This window comes from Grampus griseus (genome assembly GCF_964374135.1).
Source record: "Grampus griseus genome assembly, chromosome: 15".
In the NCBI taxonomy this organism is placed as follows: Eukaryota; Metazoa; Chordata; class Mammalia; order Artiodactyla; family Delphinidae; genus Grampus; species Grampus griseus.
Window position 1 is genome coordinate 6,346,259 of NC_139009.1, and position 17,061 is coordinate 6,363,319.

The following is a 17,061-nucleotide window of genomic DNA, read 5'->3' on the forward strand; positions in this document are numbered from 1 at the left end:
AATCGTCGGGGCGTTGGCTCCATGGTACGCCGGGCCCCCTGCTCTGCACCACCCTGACGGGCAGCCCCGTCTCCAGGAAAGTGCAGTGAGGCAGCCTGGGGCTTTGCCACCTGACGTCGCCTTGAGGCCCCGGGGCTGAGGACCGAGGACCCAAGGCAGGGCTGCTGAGAGCGTGGGGCTCGGGGCACCCGGAAGCTCTGTTCACTTGTCAAGGACAGGGAAGAGTTAGGAAGGCTCCCCACCCGATTATCAGGCTGACTGCGTGTTTCCCTTGTCCTTCGGCCTCCCTCGAGATCCCCTCTTACCTACCACCAGGAAGTTCGGCCCTGTCTGACCCACATCCCTTTGGCTGTTGCTCCAGCCGGTCCCCCTGGAGCGAGAAGAGGCCACTGGGGCTCAGCCTTTCCTCGCAGAGAGTCCCACTCAGCCTGTGTCCACATGACTCACCGAGGGCAGAAGCACCAGAAGTGTCGCTGCTCCCACGGCATCGTTTTCAACGTGGAAGTGAAAATGTCTGTTCTCTCCAAAGCACTGGGCCCGGTGCTTCCATTCGGTTTCTTTGTTTCGTTAGATATTGAAGGGTCCGATCTCGGTCAGGTGCTGAGCTGGGTGCTGGGGTTGGGATGAAATCCGCGCTCTTAAGGATCCTGGTCACTCCAGATCCGCACATCCCTTCAGGAGCGTGCCAGGGCGGCCTGGCGTTTATCTTGTACCTGCCGCGTCCAGCACAGTGCCTGTATCAGTGAGCACTGGTGAAAACCTGCTCATTTCTGACGAGTCAGAAGGTTGATCGGCAAGTGAGGACCTTACATTGGAACAGACACACTTTTAGCGCTCTAGTTTATTGAATGCTTTTACAGAAATTATCTCATTTTATCATTATTACAACCTGGCAAGGTAGGTAGGTAGGTATCTGCATTTTATTATTAAAAAATTGAAGCTCAGGGCTTCCCTGGTGGCACAGTGGTTGAGAGTCCGCCTGCTAATGCGGGGGACACGGGTTCAAGCCCTGGTCTGGGAGGATCCCACATGCCGCGGAGCAGCTGGGCCCGTGAGCCACAACTACTGAGCCTGCGCGTCTGGAGCCTGTGCTCCGCAACGAGAGGCCGCGACAGCGAGAGGCCCGCCCACCGCAATGAAGAGTGGCCCCCAGCTCACCGCGACTGGAGAAAGCCCTCGCGCAGAAACGAAGACCCAACACAGCCAAAAATAAATTAATTAATTTAAAAAGAAATTGAAGCTCGGGTAAACTGCCTTGCCTGTGGTCACAAAGCCAGGAAATAGGACCACAATTTGAACCCGAATCTTGGCTTCCTGGCCCAGCACCCTCTCTGCTGTATGAGCCACCCCCTCACTGGTGCAAGTAAAGGCTGTTAGATCTATTTCAGTTGGAGCGAGCACAGATTCTTTTTGGGGGGTGGGGAGAAGGGAAAGAAACTCGAGCTGGGCCGAGTTACTGCTTCTCCCTGTCCGTGGAGGCATTCTATCTAGGGGACGTTTTATGAGAACACTCCTCTGTAAGAGGCATGCTGTTTCTTATCTCTAGTTTTATGGGTACCTTTGGGGTTTGGGTTTTGTCCAGCTTCATTAAAGGCAAACCACTTTATTGCTCTGTTTCTTAGTGACCATTAAATAAATCAACTGTGTGAGTCATGTGTAGCAGTGGAAGGTATTAATAATTGAGAACCCTGAAATAGACTTTTGTTTTTGCAGCTTGCCAAGAATATTGGGAATGCAGGCTTCAATGAGATTATGGAGTGTTGCCTTCCAGCTGAGGACTCGATCAAACCCAACCCGAGCAGTGACATGTAAGTATGGGGCTGGGTGTTCTTGCTTTCTGAGCAAAGGTTGGCCTTGTCCCCGGGCCCCACCCCCCACCCCCTGCCCCGAGGCAGGGGAATAAACAAGCTTGGGTGCATCGATTGTTGCTTCTTTAGGGAAGAAATCAGCCTATGTTGTTTATAAAGTCACTTGAACCTTTTTGGATGTCCAAGTAGAAACTTGGTTTGGCAGCTTTTCTTAGGAGCCGGAGGAAAGCGGATTTGCCAGTGGGCGGGGGCGGAGGGAGTCCTGAGTGGCGCCCCCTGCTGGTGGTGTGTGGGCACCACCTTGCTTCTGCCTCAGGGCAGGGGAGTCGCTCTCCCACCTGCCTTCTCTCAGTGTGAATTCTGAGCCGCGCGGAGGGTCCGTTGTCCTAGTTACATGATTATGTCCCGTTCTCTTTCCCAGTGCAAATGTCGAGCGTGTTGTTTCCTTCAAAAAGCTTTTCTTTGTTTCTGTTTTACTTTGGACACAAAACCTGATCAAGAAGCTTTCGTGCCTCATCAGGCGTCCAGCTGGCCCGCTGTGGACAGGGGAGGCCAAGTGAGAAACAGGTGATGAGGGAGAGGAGGAGGTTCATTCGCCGAGACAGCCCTTCCCTGGGAGCAGCCTGAGGTAGAAGTGCTGGCAGGGCTCCCCCTGGGGCTCGGCAAGGACAGGGTGGACCAGAGGCTGGGAGAGCGTTGCAGAGAGGTGTGGTTCCCGGCCCTTGGCAGGAACATCTTGTGGGCGCCGGTCTTTGGAAGCTGAGCTCACGGGATCTGTGCTCTTCTGCGCTTGGGTGAGGTGACTTAATACGGTGAAGGAGCTTAGACAAACTAAAGGGAGGAGCAGGTACTGTGTGCGTTCCACACCCTCGCAGGTGTCGGCGTCTGAGGTGAGCGCGCGTGCGTTGGTGCTGGGTGACAGTCAGGTCACGTCCGGGCCCTGGAGCAAGTGTCAGTGGGGAAGCGTTTCCTTGAGATTGGACGAGGTGCGACATTAGATTCCAGGCACAGGGCCTATAAAGTGATGGTCCTTTCTTGATGAAGATCCGAGTTCCAAGTCTGTATCCTTACCCAGACCTAGAGAGGCAGCGCGGGACACAGAAAGCTGCATCCTTCCCGATCGTGGGACCTGGGTAGGTTCGTCAACCTCTCTGAGCCCTTTTCCTCTAAGAGAAACAGGTGCAGCCGTCGCCACCTCGCAGAGTCGCTGGGACGTGCGAAGGAGTGAAGCGGTCACGCATCTTGTGCCGGGTTGGTGTCGGCAGCCCTGCTTGCTCGCCGTGGGCGTGGGCAGTGGGGCAGCACACATGCCGGGAGCTGATTCCACACGCCCTGAAAAGTTAGGGTCCTCTCGGGGCAGGTGTCAGTTGGAGAGTTACCCCAAGGAGAGCTGACTCTTCCTGGGATACGAGAAGATCTGTTTAGGACAGGAAACATCGCGGCCCACTGCGGCACTTTACTTACTGTCTAACGGACACCTGCTCTCGCGGTGAAGGGACTGGTCTCCCGAAATGCTGTAATACTGATCAACTTTGAACAAAGCATATGGTAACTCATTTCTTCCAAGTACCAGGGGCACTTTATAAAAGCAGATCATTTGTTTACTGTGGGGCAAGATGATTCTAAAAAAATGAATACCGTCTGCTTGGGACTCTTGGATATAAACGTGGCGTCTGCATTGGGGCCCCTCCCCGCCCCCCAGCCTTGGCACAAATGAAAAGGACGTTTACTCCTCCCCCTCTTATTTTTCCAAAATGAGAGCAGATGACCAATGTGATGGCAAAATGCCACCCACGTTGATACCTCCTCAGCTGAAATCAGTCACTGGGCTCCTGTGCTCCTGTAGCACTCAGTTCTGTTTTAAAGCAGCTCATCCCACTTTACGTTGTACCGAGGTATTTACACGTATTTTTCTAATACATTGCGTCTTACTCGTTTTTGTATCTCCCACCACAATGTGTTGCTTGTGGTGGGAAATACATATATAATGAATCAACGGGTCAGAGGTGAAGTCCTAGCTCTGTGGCTACTTAAATAAGCTAGTATTTTACTTCCAGATTAAATCTGGCTTTATCTCAGAGCAACACACCATCTGCAGATAAATTTGGTGAAAGGGAAGCCAAAGACCATCTCGTGGCCTGTGAATCCTCAGATGGATTTGGGGGGTGTTGAGAGATACACTTAGGCGGGAAGGGGGAGCAGCCAGGTTTGCGTCTGCTCCCAGAGGCCACAGAACTGTTTCTCTCCTGTGACTTAGGGCCCTCGTGCACGCCCTGTCCTTCGGGAGTATAAGAAGCCCCTCTCTCTGAACACGAATGCCAAATGCATTCTTACATTAAGTTCATTGCCTTTTCTCCAAAAACCTTAGCCTTTCCCAAAAAAAGAAGGAGTGGGGGAATCACTCCGGCAGAGTGAACTCCCTCCAGGAAACCATGGGGCGTGGTGTTGCCCAGAACAGACCTGTACCTGAGCTTGTGGAGGGACGACCTTCAGGGGACGAGACCCAGAGCCCTGGACAAGTGGATAATACATTTAAAAAGTAAAGGGTCCAGTTCATCTCTAGCCCCTTCCTGACTGTCCCACAGTGATTACTGGAGCCGCCTAAACCTTGACACATGTCCAGCCCCACTGCCCATCAGAAGGAACCCATAGAGTTTCATCAGACAGGTTGTCAGTTGTCAACCCCAGACGGGAACCAGGCAGCAGGCTGAGCGGCACGCTGGCTGGGAGCCCCTGGAAGGAGAGCTCAGTCCAGCAAAGCGGGGCAGCCCCCAGAGCTGTCCAGCTGCTGGAGGGGACAGGCTCACATTCACAGCACTGTTGTGAGGGTCAGATGGACAGCACATGTCAGCGTGACCTGTAAGCCCGCAGCAGCTGTCCGCGTGTGGGGTGATGCGTGAAGTCCACCAGCACGGTTCACACGAGGCTGCATTTAGAAACACCCAGGCAGTGGATTCATCGGGTGAGGCAGTCGGAGTGGTGTTTGCCACCCTGGGAGCCTGGAGTTGACCTGCCCACTCCCGAAGCCTGGTGGGTTGACGTGGGGGGCTGGGCCCCTGACGATAGTAGAAGCGGGTGTGGTGGGTGCAGCCCTGGTGGCAGGGTGGGAGTGAGCGGTGCCCCAGCAGAGAAGAGCTGGTGGGTCCCACCCGCCTGGGCCACCACCAGCCCCTCTTCATTCTGTGCTGCCACAGTAACTACATCCAAAACCCTGGGCTAAAGGCCTCAGTGTGGCATCTCATCTAATCCTGCAAGCAGCTGTGCTCACGATACAGAGGCTGAGTAGCCAGCGCAAGGTCAGCGGGGGTGGGGGTGGGGGAGCCTGGGGGTGGGGGAGCCTGGAGCTGGGCTGAGATCCGGCCATGTGACCGAGAGCCAGGCCCGAGTGACTGTGCGCTCTCAGAGCTGACCACCAGCCTGCGGGGGGTGGGGGGGAAGGAACCCAGGCCCCTTCTTCTAGTTCAGCCTCCCCTGCCTGACCTTGTGAACTTTCAGTGTACCTCGCACTTTCCAGAAAGAGGGGACAAAAGAAGCAGGGGGCTCAGTCCTCTCGTGTCATTCTTCCTATATCCCTGGTAGCTATATTGGCTAAAGTCAGGTTTTTGTATTTGGAATTTGGTTTTCCCTGACATTCTTTTTCTTTTAAGAGCTTTGTTGAACTCTAACTCACATACCATACAATTCACCCATTTAATGTGCAATTTGCCGGCTTTCAGTATATTCACAGCTATGCATCCGTCACCACAAGCAATTTTCGAACGTTTTTGTCACCCCAGAACGAACCCCCATACCTGTTGGCCATCCCCGACTCTCTCCCCTCGCTCTCCCAGCCCTGGGCAACTGCTTACCTGTCTGCGGGTTTGCCTGTTCTGGGCATTTCAGTAAATGGGATCACACAGTGTGTGGTCTTCAGCGTTTGGCTTCTTTCATGTAACTTAACGTTTTCAGGCTTCGTCCACATCATGGGCTGTGTCAGTGCTTCCTTCCTTTTGTGGCTGAGTCGTATTGCATTGTATGGACACCTGTTCCTCAGCTGATGGACACTGGGTCGTTTCTTGGCACTTCTGACTTCATTGTCACGTGAAGTAATTAGTGTTTACTGTCCCTCAAAAATCGTGTCTCCATTTCTTATTATTGCTGCTGCTGTATGTTAGAGTCCTTGGAGCAAAATGCTGCGTCCTCTGGACCAGGAGCTGCTGTTTTTCTTGCTGTCTGTCTTTCAAGGTCATCGGTACTTTCCGAGGCCCTAAGGACCTGCCGTGAGAGCAGCAAACGTGTCAGCTCATTCCCTTCTCACAGGCCGTGTGCATTTGCACAGATAAGAAGACTTGAGGCCACATACTTGCACGTCAGTCTGTGGTGGGGCGGGATTTGAGCCCGGGCTTCTTTGGCTCCCCTGGAGTTGCTGGCACTGCGAGCTCCTTTGAGAGGCGGCGTCTGCACACACAAGGCCGCGTGAAGGCCAGGAAATAGACCGCGAAGATGGACAGTCGTTTGGTTCGTCAGGTGTTTGGTGAGCCTGTCTGCTAGGCACGGTGCCCGCAAACAGGAAGACAGGCTTCCCATGAGGGCTGCCAGCCCCGCGACCTGGCCCCTTAGCCCTTAGCCCCGGGCCTTGATTCCACTTGTCTTGGCAGCTGGAGGGTTTCTGGCCTCTTGAAAGTGCCTGGAGGCTGAGCGAACGCAGGTGCTGAGGGGGTGCCACACGGCGCCCGTTTCCTGCGTCCCGTCTTTCTGCCAGTACTGCTTATTACGAGGAGGGTGGGATGGGATTTTTTTTTAAGTAGTTATAGATGAGTGGGTGTTGGGATCTGTTTGAATAGAGGCCCTTAATCATTTACGAGGCAATTATGTTTGATTTCAGGAATGCAAGAAAGGACTACATTACTGCCAAGTACATTGAGAGGAAGTACGCAAGGAAAAGACACGCGGATAACGCGGCAAAACTTCACAGCCTTTGTGAGGCTGTCAAAGCAAGAGATATTTTTGGATTACTCCAAGCATACGCTGATGGCGTGGATCTTACAGAAAAAATCCCACTGGCCAATGGACATGTAAGAAAAGACCTGTAAAAACAGAAAAGAAAGGGTGAGAGGGCGGGGAGTGGCAAGGCAGTGTCAGCAGAAATGCTGACAAAGTCGTGTGACTCTGAAAGAAGAGGCAGTGAGTCCTGGGGGAGGAAATTAGTGGGTGATTCTTAAACCAGAACTGTAATGGCAGCTCTGGAAGGAAGGTCCATCCCCGGGGGAAGGAGCATCTTCTCAGAGGCCTAAGCGCCTCCTTCTGTCGTCCGAGAGCCGCATTAGCGCCTCAGCCAGGCCTCGGCTGCAGCTCCCGAGGCCACGCCGGGAAGGAGAGCTTGGACCAGGCCTGGTCCCTTGCCCTCCTCCCTGGGGGAACTGGGCCAAGAGGGTGGGATCTCACCGTCGGGATCCGTCCGCAGGAAACCACCAGTGTTACGGCCGGTGTGGCCTAATTCTCTTCCGCGGGTGTGCCCTTGGACGCACACTCACAGCCCCCCGGACCCTCCTAACCCTCGTGGACGCACACTCACAGCCCCCCGGACCCTCCTAACCCTCGTGGACGCACACTCACAGCCCCCCGGACCCTCCTAACCTTCGTGGACGCACACTCACAGCCCCCTGGACCCTCCTTACCCTCAGAATAAAGGCGCACGGGACTGGGTCACCCTTAGCAGCTGAGCACGTTGTATGGAACCGTAATGTCCAGTGTTTGAGAGTAAGACAGGGAACTGCAGCCAGGGTGCCCAGGGCCGCGTCTGCTCAGCTCAGAGCTGTGCTGCAGCCGAGGAGGAGGGGGCGTGGCCCGTTGTCTCCCTCTGCCCCACGTTCCCCGTTACCTGGATCTCCCCTTGGCCTCCAGCTCCCTCCCACCCACCTACCTGAAACAGCCTTCATTCGTGATTCTTCTCTCCCACCGGCCAGAACTTCCTTCAGAAGAGGCAGGGGTAGTCATGTGCCATTTAGTAGCAACTGAAGGCAGTCCAGGTATTAGCATTGATGGCGTTATCTCTAAGTATAGAATGAAAACATTTAACCCGGCATTTAAGACATACATTTATATTTACCCAGGGAGCAGGTTTAAGAGCCCGGGGAACCTTCCTGGAGCCAGAACGGAGACCCCTCTTACAGGCAATACCTCATGTTGAGAGGCAGGGATGAGGGCAGAAAGATCGAGAGGACTTTGCCATGAAACCCCTGAATTCCTCATTATTTCCCGTGGAGTAAGGAGGAATAGGGCCAGTCTCTAAACGCAGGTTCCCAGGGGCAGAGTTTGCCGCGGAGATTAGAGGGACCCTTGGTACCTTAGAGGTAACGTTTTTCAAAGGAAAGATTTAGAGGCTTTTGGGAGAGAAATACACAATTTTTCTCATGTGGGACACAGAATTGAATGCTCCCCTTGGAATTCTGGGATGTTTCTGCTTGGTCTTCAGGAGCCGGACGAAACTGCCCTCCACCTGGCTGTCAGATCCGTGGACCGGACTTCTCTTCACATTGTAGACTTTCTAGTTCAGAACAGGTAGGTGTTCTAAAATCAGGGAAGGTGTTTGATTTCGTCCCTTGGTGTTTCTGAGAATGGAGCCAGGGGTTGCCCCATTGCTTTAGTTGTGTGGCCAAGATGCTGGAATTTCCCTGGGCCTGAAGAGGAATCATGGGACAGGGACAGTGCTGCCAGGTGTGGAGTGTTCGGATGCAATCCTAATAAAGCCCCCTCCCGGGGTCTGCGAGGTCCCGCCTCTAGTGTCTGGGACTCAGGGCGATGCCCCGTCGATAGCCCTGCTGAATTCCGAGCCCCGGGAAAGCAGCCTCTGTCTGTGGCCCCCACGACCACCCCTTTGCTTGTGCCGTAAGGTGCAGGTCCCACGAGGTCCAGGCGGGGCACCCTGAGCAGAGTGAGAGGGAAGCAGGAAGCAGAGATCCTCCTCCAGCCGCTGGCCGAGCTGACGTTGTAAACCGCAGCTCGGGGTGGTGGGCTTTCTGCGTGGTTGGAAAAGCTGTTATTTTTAATTAGAAGTTGACTTTAGAGAGGACATGCGCAGACGGCGTCCCTGGCCCCAGCAGTCCCATTTGGTGCGTTCTGCCTCGCTTGGTGCGGGGCCTCCCTGGCAGCTGAAGGCCAGTGGTGAAGCCCCGGCAAGGAGCATCCTGACTGCCTGAGCCTGGCGTGGGTGGGTGGGTGGCTGCTGGAGGGGGCGGTGCTGGTTAAAAGCCACAGGAATTGGCTTCAGATGGAATAGAAGATCCCAAAGTGCAGAAGCAAGGAGAGATTTTTTGCATTTTGTATCTTCTGCCGTTCCCGGCTGTCTTCAGAAGAAATGGCCAGAGGTAGAGGAGCTTGGGAGGCAGCTCCTTCCCCGGGAGCTGGGAGTTCTCTGGATGCCTGGGGGAAGCTGTCCTCTGATGGAGCCTGAATGCTGTCCCAGCGCCAGCAGCGTGGCAGGGGCCAGCTCCGTGAGCAGCTGAGCGGTACCATCCCCCTCAGTGCAAATTCTCGGGGGCAGGAGAAGCGGAATCCTGGTTTCTTTTCTTCCAGAATGGGAGGAGGACAGCAGGAGTAGAGGGGAGATCAGAAGCGAGGCTCCTTTTTCACACTGAAAACGTAGCTGCTTTAAAAAAGAAAGGGAGGGCGGGAGGAAGGAGTATGTGTGGCTGGTTTCCTGCTGATGGGAGCTGCGGGCATCACCTCCTGATGGGCACACTCCTGTTCCCACATGTCTGTCCAGCTCCGAACAGGCCCAGGGCCACCTCCACCAGTGGGGTGAGTGGCTTGTCCTGGGATCTCCTGGTTTTGTTTTGTGTTGGAAGAATCTTTGTGATCTCCTCACGGTTCCCCCATAGCCTGTTTTCAGGGCAGCTCAGAGGAGCCTGGGGACTCCGAACTTTGGAAGAGCGGCTTTTCCCCTTCCTGGCAAGAGTGTTGTTAGTAAGATGAGAAAAGGAGCCTGGGGACTCCGAACTTTGGAAGAGCGGCTTTTCCCCTTCCTGGCAAGAGTGTTGTTAGTAAGATGAGAAAAGCTCACCCCGTCCTTCTGTGTGGGACAGACTGGGCAAGTCACGCAGGCTTCCTAAGGCCCAGACAGGCACTGCCAGTGAAGCGGGAGGGATGCCAGGTTCACCTGCCCGTGCCCCCGCTCAGGTGCGCACAGGTGCCTTGCTCCGTTTCTGGCGGGCTCTGCCACTGTTGTTTATTCCCTGATGTCCTTAAGCCAAGGCCTCCTCCTGCCCACAGGCAGGGCTGGTGCTGTGGGCCCCCCACCCCGGAGGAGGACTGAGAGAAACCCTGCCCTCCGTGAACCCGAGTTCTGGCTTCCTCTCCCGGGGAAGGAAAGCAGCCATGCCCATCGTTCGCATATTGTCTGTGGCTGCGTTCAAGCCACCCTGGCCGAGCTGAGAGTCCCTGCCCGGGCAGCCCCAGTCCTCTGGCCTGTGCCTCACTGTTCTCTTTCTCTGTTCCCGTCCTTGCCAGTGGGAACCTGGACAAACAGACGGGCAAGGGCAGCACGGCCCTGCATTACTGCTGCCTGACCGACAGTGCCGAGTGCCTGAAGCTGCTGCTGCGGGGCAAGGCCTCCATCGGCATCGGTGAGCCTCCCCGCGCCGCCCCGTGCAGTCCTGGTGCGGGGCTCTGGGCAGAGCCGGGGAGTCAGTCCCGCCCTGCAAGCCTGCTGTGGTCTCGTGCTCATCAGCAGTTTCCCTCTGCTGTCTTGTAGGCTTGCCGTCATGTGCAGGCATTTTCTGAGAGGCAGAGGATGGCCCTGCAGCTGTCGCTGGTACCCAGGTGACCTGGACCAGGTTTGGGCATCTCGCCCTCCTGTTCCTGACCCCCACCTGGGATCATGCTGAGCCCCTCACTGGCTCTGGGTGGGCATGTTTACTGGTGAGAGTCACTGTTCACTGCCCCTCCGTTCACTGGCACCAAGCCTCCTCCACGAGGGACCCACGTCTGCTTGGCCTTCATCCCTCCCTCCCCTGTGGGACCCTGACCTGTAGCCGGCCAGGCACAGTCTAGCCCGAGGGTGTCCGGCTGTGATGCTGTCCTGAGGTGGAGCTTTTGAAGAACTGTTAAACAGAGAGCAACGAGCAGAAAGAAGGCACATGCCTGCTTGCGAGCCAAGTTGGGTTTTTTTCTTTTTTAATTAATCATCAAATCTCATTGACTGAGGCTCATTTAGAAGAAAATACACAATTCCAAATCTTCAGACTGCTTAAAAGGAGGTGTAAGGTCTTCTACAGTCGGCTGCCTGGAACTAGATGAGCAGTGCTTTTGCTTAGAGAATTACCGTGAACTGCTTTATTCAACAACTTGTACCTTGGATATTTATTTCCACTGGTTGGCTACTTCAGTGGTTTTATCTTCATTAGATTAGCTCAGACCTTGTCTTATAAAACCTTACCGACTGCACACTGCTGCAGTTTTGTACGATTTCAGGACAGTTCAGCACCGACTGGGGCGAACTAGCTGGGCTTCGTGAGTCGTGCTCAGTTCCGTTTGGTGCTGCTTCGCCGGGTCCTCTTTAATTGCCTTTCAGTGTCAGACCTCTGCTTGCTTTTGCCGTAACATGTCTGTTCGTTCCCCCGCCTCTTAGCTAACGAGTCAGGAGAGACGCCGCTGGACATCGCCAAGCGCCTCAGGCACGAGCGCTGTGAGGAGCTGGTGAGTGTCCCACCACCCGGCACGGACAGGGTGGGGTTGGGGACGCCGCTCCCTGGGGAGGGCTCTCTCGGAGCCTGCAGGAGGGTCCTGAGCAGATCCCAGTGGCCTAGAGGGGATGGCTTGGAGAAGGTGTCCTGGGGCCCCTTAGAGAGGAGGTGACCATCCCCCCCTGTGGTGACACTCGGAACACGAGTCAGTATGTGCTGGTGGCGCATGTTGACGGGGGCCCTGGCTTCGTCTGGGGTGAGTGGAGCTGAGGCCCCTCTGGGTCAGGCCGGGTTTACAGGGGGCTCCACCGCTGCAGCTTGGGAAGGTCACGCCAGCTCTCTCCGCCGTTGCCTTGTGTGTGAAGGGGGCTCAGGCATACCAGTTCGCAGGGTTTTGGGGGGAATCGTTGTTGAACTCTGCAGAGCAGTGGGCACAGAGTAAGTGCTCAGTCTATGGCACCATTAACAGTCGGTGCTGCAGAGCTGTAGGACTGCTAACAGGTATTATCCTAAGCACTTCATGTCCAATAACTCATTTAATCTTGATAATTACCGTAAAGCATTAATTAATAGGTACCTACTGTTACCCCATTTTACAGATGAGGAGACAGGTACGGAAGGGTTAAGTAAGTCGCCCAAGACCACATGGCTGCTGTCTAGCTTTGGAGAAAAGTCAGACCCTCATGTGCTAAGGCGCCCATTTATCTCATGGATTAACTTCTCTCCTGTGCACCTAGAATGGAACCAGCTGTCTACCTTCCTGGAGAGAATTGAGAAGCTGGTCATTCACGTCATTTTCCGCAGGGCTTCATTCCCTCGTGCTGGTCAGGAAAAGCGGGGTTAACAGTTAGTGGACACGTTCCTTCTCCTCAGATTGAGATGCTCCCGCGTGCAGTTGTGGGTACCGGCAGGCTGACCGTCACCCTTTAGATCTCAACCCCCTGGCTGCGTGCTGCAACTTTGCAGCTTACAGAGCGCTAAATGGGGGTGGTCGGGGTTGAGCTTCAAGGTTACCTGTGGATTAGGGAGTGCGGGGGCTTGACCTGAGACGCAGCGAATTGTATAAGCCAGCCTCATACTGGGGTGCAGGCTCCCTGCCCGCTACCTCTTGGCCATCTTGGTGGACACCCGCTTTACAAGGCCGAGTATTTGAACAGCGTCACCGACAGTGCTTTGTTGTTCTCAGCTGACCCAAGCCTTATCTGGAAGGTTTAATTCTCACGTTCACGTCGAGTATGAATGGCGACTGCTCCATGAAGACCTGGATGAGAGCGATGACGACGTGGATGAGAAGCTGCAGGTCTGTGCCAGCTTGTGGAGCGCTGAGAGTGTCCCGATCAGCGGCCTTCAGAGCGGCGTGGGTCCTGGCCTGTAGTTAGGGTAGAGAGCTGTTTGCAGAAAACGAAATACGGGTTACTTTTTGCTTCCAGTGATCTCAGTAGGTTTGTGGTTTTACCCTTCCCGTAACTGCCTCCTTTCTCCCAGCTCCTACAGACGTGACTATGAACGAACGATAACTATGTAATCAGAGGCAGCTTCTCGCCTTCTGATACGAAGGAAAGATACAGCGAGCCTTGGATTTTCGGGGATTTTAGAGGGAGCTCTCTCTCTATGGATAATGTGATGAAGAGCCAGCTTCCCCCAGAAGCAGTGACCATGTTCACCTAGTTGATCTTTAAAACCTTCGCTGAAGTCACTGACCCTTAGAGATCATTGGGTCCAACTCATTCCTTTATTAGATGGGGTCATTCAGGCCTCAAGAGAGGGGATGTCTTGGCCACAGGGAAGCCAGTATTTGGAGACCAACCTGGGGCCCTTGCCTCCTGGTCCAGCCTCTCCTCATGACGCTGTCTGTCTTGTGCACTTGAGGGCACCCCTGGAAGGCTGCCACCTTCACACGAGGCTCAGAGTCAGACCCAGGAAGACTGACTCCAAAGCCCATACGCCTAGCTGCTGTGAAATTAGTGGGAAAGCCGGGTGTAACGTTTTAATTTTTACTGTAGGATTTTAATGTCCTGATGTGTATTGATGTCTGATTATTTATATATGGCATTTCCGAAACCTGTTGGACTATCCCGGTTTATGGAGCAGTTAGTATCCGTACTTACGGTTTCTTGGAATAAGAAATTTCTGAGTTAGCTGTAAAACGGCATCAAAGTGAGGGGAGCTGGCTATTTCACACTAGAGTTGCCTTTACAAGGGGAGAAGGTTTGAAACACCTGCCCTGGAGCGAGTGCCTCTTGGTCAGGCACACGTCACATTCCCGGGGTTGTGCAGGCAGTGACTCGGCAGGTGCCGTGGACCCAGTGAAAGCCCGGCAGCGGCGCTGACACTCGTCCCCACCCCTTCAGCAGAGAGCGGCGGGTGGTGGTTTGCACAGCCATGGGCTTTGTTGGAATTTAAACTGTGTATGAAGAGCCACTGGCCACTGAGCTCCTCGTACTGGAGCTGGGCGTGAGCCGTTGGTTGGCCAGAGCCTTGGCCAGGCGGGCGGGCGGGCGGTCCCGTGAGGGGAGGAGGCGGTGACTGCCGATACTGATACCTGCTAAGCTCCGGGCACAGTGCCGGCAGTTAAAGTCAGACCCACTGGGGAATTCCCTGGCGGTCCAGTGGTTAGGACTCCACACCCTCATTGCCAAGGGCCCAGGTTCAGTCCGTGGTCGGGGAACTGAGAATTCCGCATGCCGCGTGGCGAGACCAAAAAATAAAAATAAAAGAATAAAGTTAGCCCCACTTATCAGATGAGAAATAGGATCAGGAAGGTTAATTTGCTCAAGATCACAGCTATTATAACGAAGCTGACTTTGAAATACAAGTTCCATCTAATTAATTCCATGGTTCCATGCACATGGCTTTCAGGTGGAGTAGGGGTCAGCAGACTCGTAAAGGGCCAGATAATAAATGTTTTAGGCTTTGTTGCCACTCCTTAGCTCTGCCAGGGTGGCTTGACGGCAGCCACAGACAATATGCAAATGATGTGATGGGCGTGGCTGCTGTCTAATAAGACTTTATAAGAACGGGTTGTGGCCCCATGGGCTGTGATTTGCTGACCCCTGAGTTAGAGGACTCTTAAGAGTTCCAGTTCCTACGGGAAGAAGACGTTGATCTCCCCCGAATTAGCCGTATGGCGGTTGGGGATCCGCTGTGGCCGTGCGTGCCTAGAGCAGCTGCACTGTTCTGCCATCAGAGAAGGGTGTTTACGGAGGGGACACGCAGTGAAATACAGAGCTAGGCTGAGGTAACTGGATGGTCAAGGTGAAACAGCTTATATTTTAAATTCTTCACAGAATGAAGAATTGTAAGTTTTTGTAAATCATGGCTTTTTTTCGTGTGTGTGTTTCCGTTAAGGGACATGGTAAGAGTGAGTTTTAGGTTTTGCGGCTGTCATGTGACAGTAAAAATGCACCGTGCCCAGGTGTTAGACTGCTGTACCTGAGGCTGTACCCAGTATGTCAGTCACTGTGCCCAAGAGGTCAGCGCGTCTGTATTTCACACACCTCCGCCCACTACCCCCGCAGCCCAGTCCCAGTCGGCGAGAAGACCGGCCCGTCAGCTTCTACCAGCTGGGCTCCAGCCAGCTGCAGTCCAACGCCGCATCTCTGGCCAGAGACGCCGCCAGCCTGGCCAAGGACAAGCAGAGGAGCTTCGTGCCCAGCATCTTGCAGAACGAGACGTACGGAGCCATCCTGAGCAGCAGCCCACCGCCCGCCCAGCCCGCGGCCCCCAGCGCCGCCAGTGCTCCCCCGCTGCCCCCGCGGAACGTTGCCAAAGGTACTGAGCTGTTGGCGGCCCCTGGATGCACGAGCGGTGTCGTTGGGATTTTGCTTTGGGGAAGCTGTAGTTGCTTTGTGTGGGCCAGCTTCAGGACATGTTTTTTCATTTGGGGTCCTTTGTTTTGTACTTACGTTGTTTGCTTCTTAAAAGAACTCCGTCATTCTTGGGATGGTGGTAGAGTGTCTTGACTCCATTCTCGTTCTGGGCAGGGGTGTGGCATGTGTGACTCGAGGGATGCAGGGACGCCACCAGGGTAGGCCTGAGATGGAGGCGTCAGCACCTGCTGCTGGTCCCTGGATGTTTTCCTGCAGACCTTTTTCCTGGTCCTTTTCTCTTTGCGGTCCACCCCTCTCTACCACTCCCTTTGCCTTCATTCTTTGCCTTTTTATCTTTTTCCGACCTGTACTCGGCCAGCTTGTGGCATCCGATTATTTCCTATCTCTGTGACCCCCATGAAATGAAGGATAAAGAGATGCTAATTTGGGAAACGGTGCTCAGCCTAACTAAAAATACGAAATAGTCCCCGAGGGTCCTACCAGCGCCTTAAGTGCCAAAGCTTCCTGTGCTAACCTCAGTCACAGCACAGTGAGTTTGACTCAACAGATGCTGTTTCTTGTTTTTATAAAAATGGAAACTTAAGCCCCCAGAGGTTTAGTGATTTGCCCAGCACTGAAGGCCCACTGGCCATGATGCTCCCTGAAGCAGGTCCCGCAAGTAGCCAGGCCAGCTGTGGGCTGGGGCCTCCAGAGGGCTTCCCAGGGGACCGGGGGCAGGAGCCTCCATGGGGCGTGATGTCTGGGCCCACGGCTGCTGTAGGCCGATGGTGGTCCCAAAAGTAAATCCCAAGTTGCATTTGCGCGGGAGCTGCTCTCCGGCAGAGGCGTGTAGGCGTGTGACCGTGGTGCTGCGAGCCCCGGGAGGGAGGAGTGCGCACATCTGCCGTCCTGTGGGGTCTGTGCTCACAGTATGGGGTGGCTGTGCCCACCGCCGCCCCCCAGCTGCTCTGAGTGTATTGCAGACCCTCCCACACGGCTCTGCCCCCAGTGCTCAGGGAGGCAGAGAAGGCTAATGAGCCTCCTGTCTGGGTCACCAAGCCACACGCCTTAGGAGCGGACCCACGCTGCACGGGGCAGACCCCTGAAACCCGCCCGTCACCGCCCACAGGGTCCGTTCGTCCAGGGCACCCAGGCCTGACTGGGAGGTCCCTCAGCAAGGAAGGAGGTCACGTCCCCCAGCTGCGAGGGGCCCGGGCAGGCGGGGGCCGCTGCGGTGGCTGGGGCCTTGTGGGTGCGTCTCGTTGCCTCCCCCCAGATCCCAGTGCCTGTGTTTATCTCCACCCCATTGGTGACTTTTACTGACTGTGTGTGCCATGTTAGGAAAGATTTTATTTTGCTCTGTTGGGCCATATAAGAGGAATAGAAAGCTGTTCACCTCTATTTCTTGTTTTCTTAAAATCTTAGGATGAGAAAGTTTGGGTTTTTTTCCCCCCATTTCTTTCTGCCACTCCCACCGTTAGCTCTGTCTCTTCCTTTGGTGACGGAGATTACCCTTCATCCCTGCCAGCCCCCCAAAGGGTACCTTTGTTCTCCGTCTGTTCCACGCTCGATCCACGAGGAGTCCCCACACAACAAGCAGGACGGGATTGATGTTCTCGGGCCCTGCATGGAGGAGGATGTTGTCCACGGCAGACGTGTGAAGGCTCCCTCTGACCCCGGGTGGGCCCTGTGCGGGTGTGGCCTGCTTCCATCTCCAGGCCCAGCCTCGGACACGGTCATGCCTGTGCCCTGAGCAGATGCTGCTCCCTGAGGAGGAGCTTT

The 17,061-nt window shown here is 54.8% G+C and overlaps 1 protein-coding gene across 2 annotated transcripts in view; it reads left to right on the forward strand.

The window, feature by feature from the left end:
• ASAP2 (ArfGAP with SH3 domain, ankyrin repeat and PH domain 2) overlaps nucleotides 1–17,061 on the forward strand; it is a gene marked incomplete at its 5' end in the record, with an annotated part of 157,407 nt that overhangs the window by 131,160 nt on the left and 9,186 nt on the right. For both annotated transcript variants that reach the window (XM_082672195.1, XM_082672196.1), the window contains 7 exons: nucleotides 1,714–1,808; nucleotides 6,673–6,862; nucleotides 8,263–8,348; nucleotides 10,296–10,411; nucleotides 11,416–11,483; nucleotides 12,657–12,770; nucleotides 14,989–15,241. In XM_082672195.1, coding sequence (XP_082528321.1) covers nucleotides 1,714–1,808; nucleotides 6,673–6,862; nucleotides 8,263–8,348; nucleotides 10,296–10,411; nucleotides 11,416–11,483; nucleotides 12,657–12,770; nucleotides 14,989–15,241 — 922 coding nt within the window. The remainder of the gene's footprint in view (nucleotides 1–1,713; nucleotides 1,809–6,672; nucleotides 6,863–8,262; nucleotides 8,349–10,295; nucleotides 10,412–11,415; nucleotides 11,484–12,656; nucleotides 12,771–14,988; nucleotides 15,242–17,061) is intronic.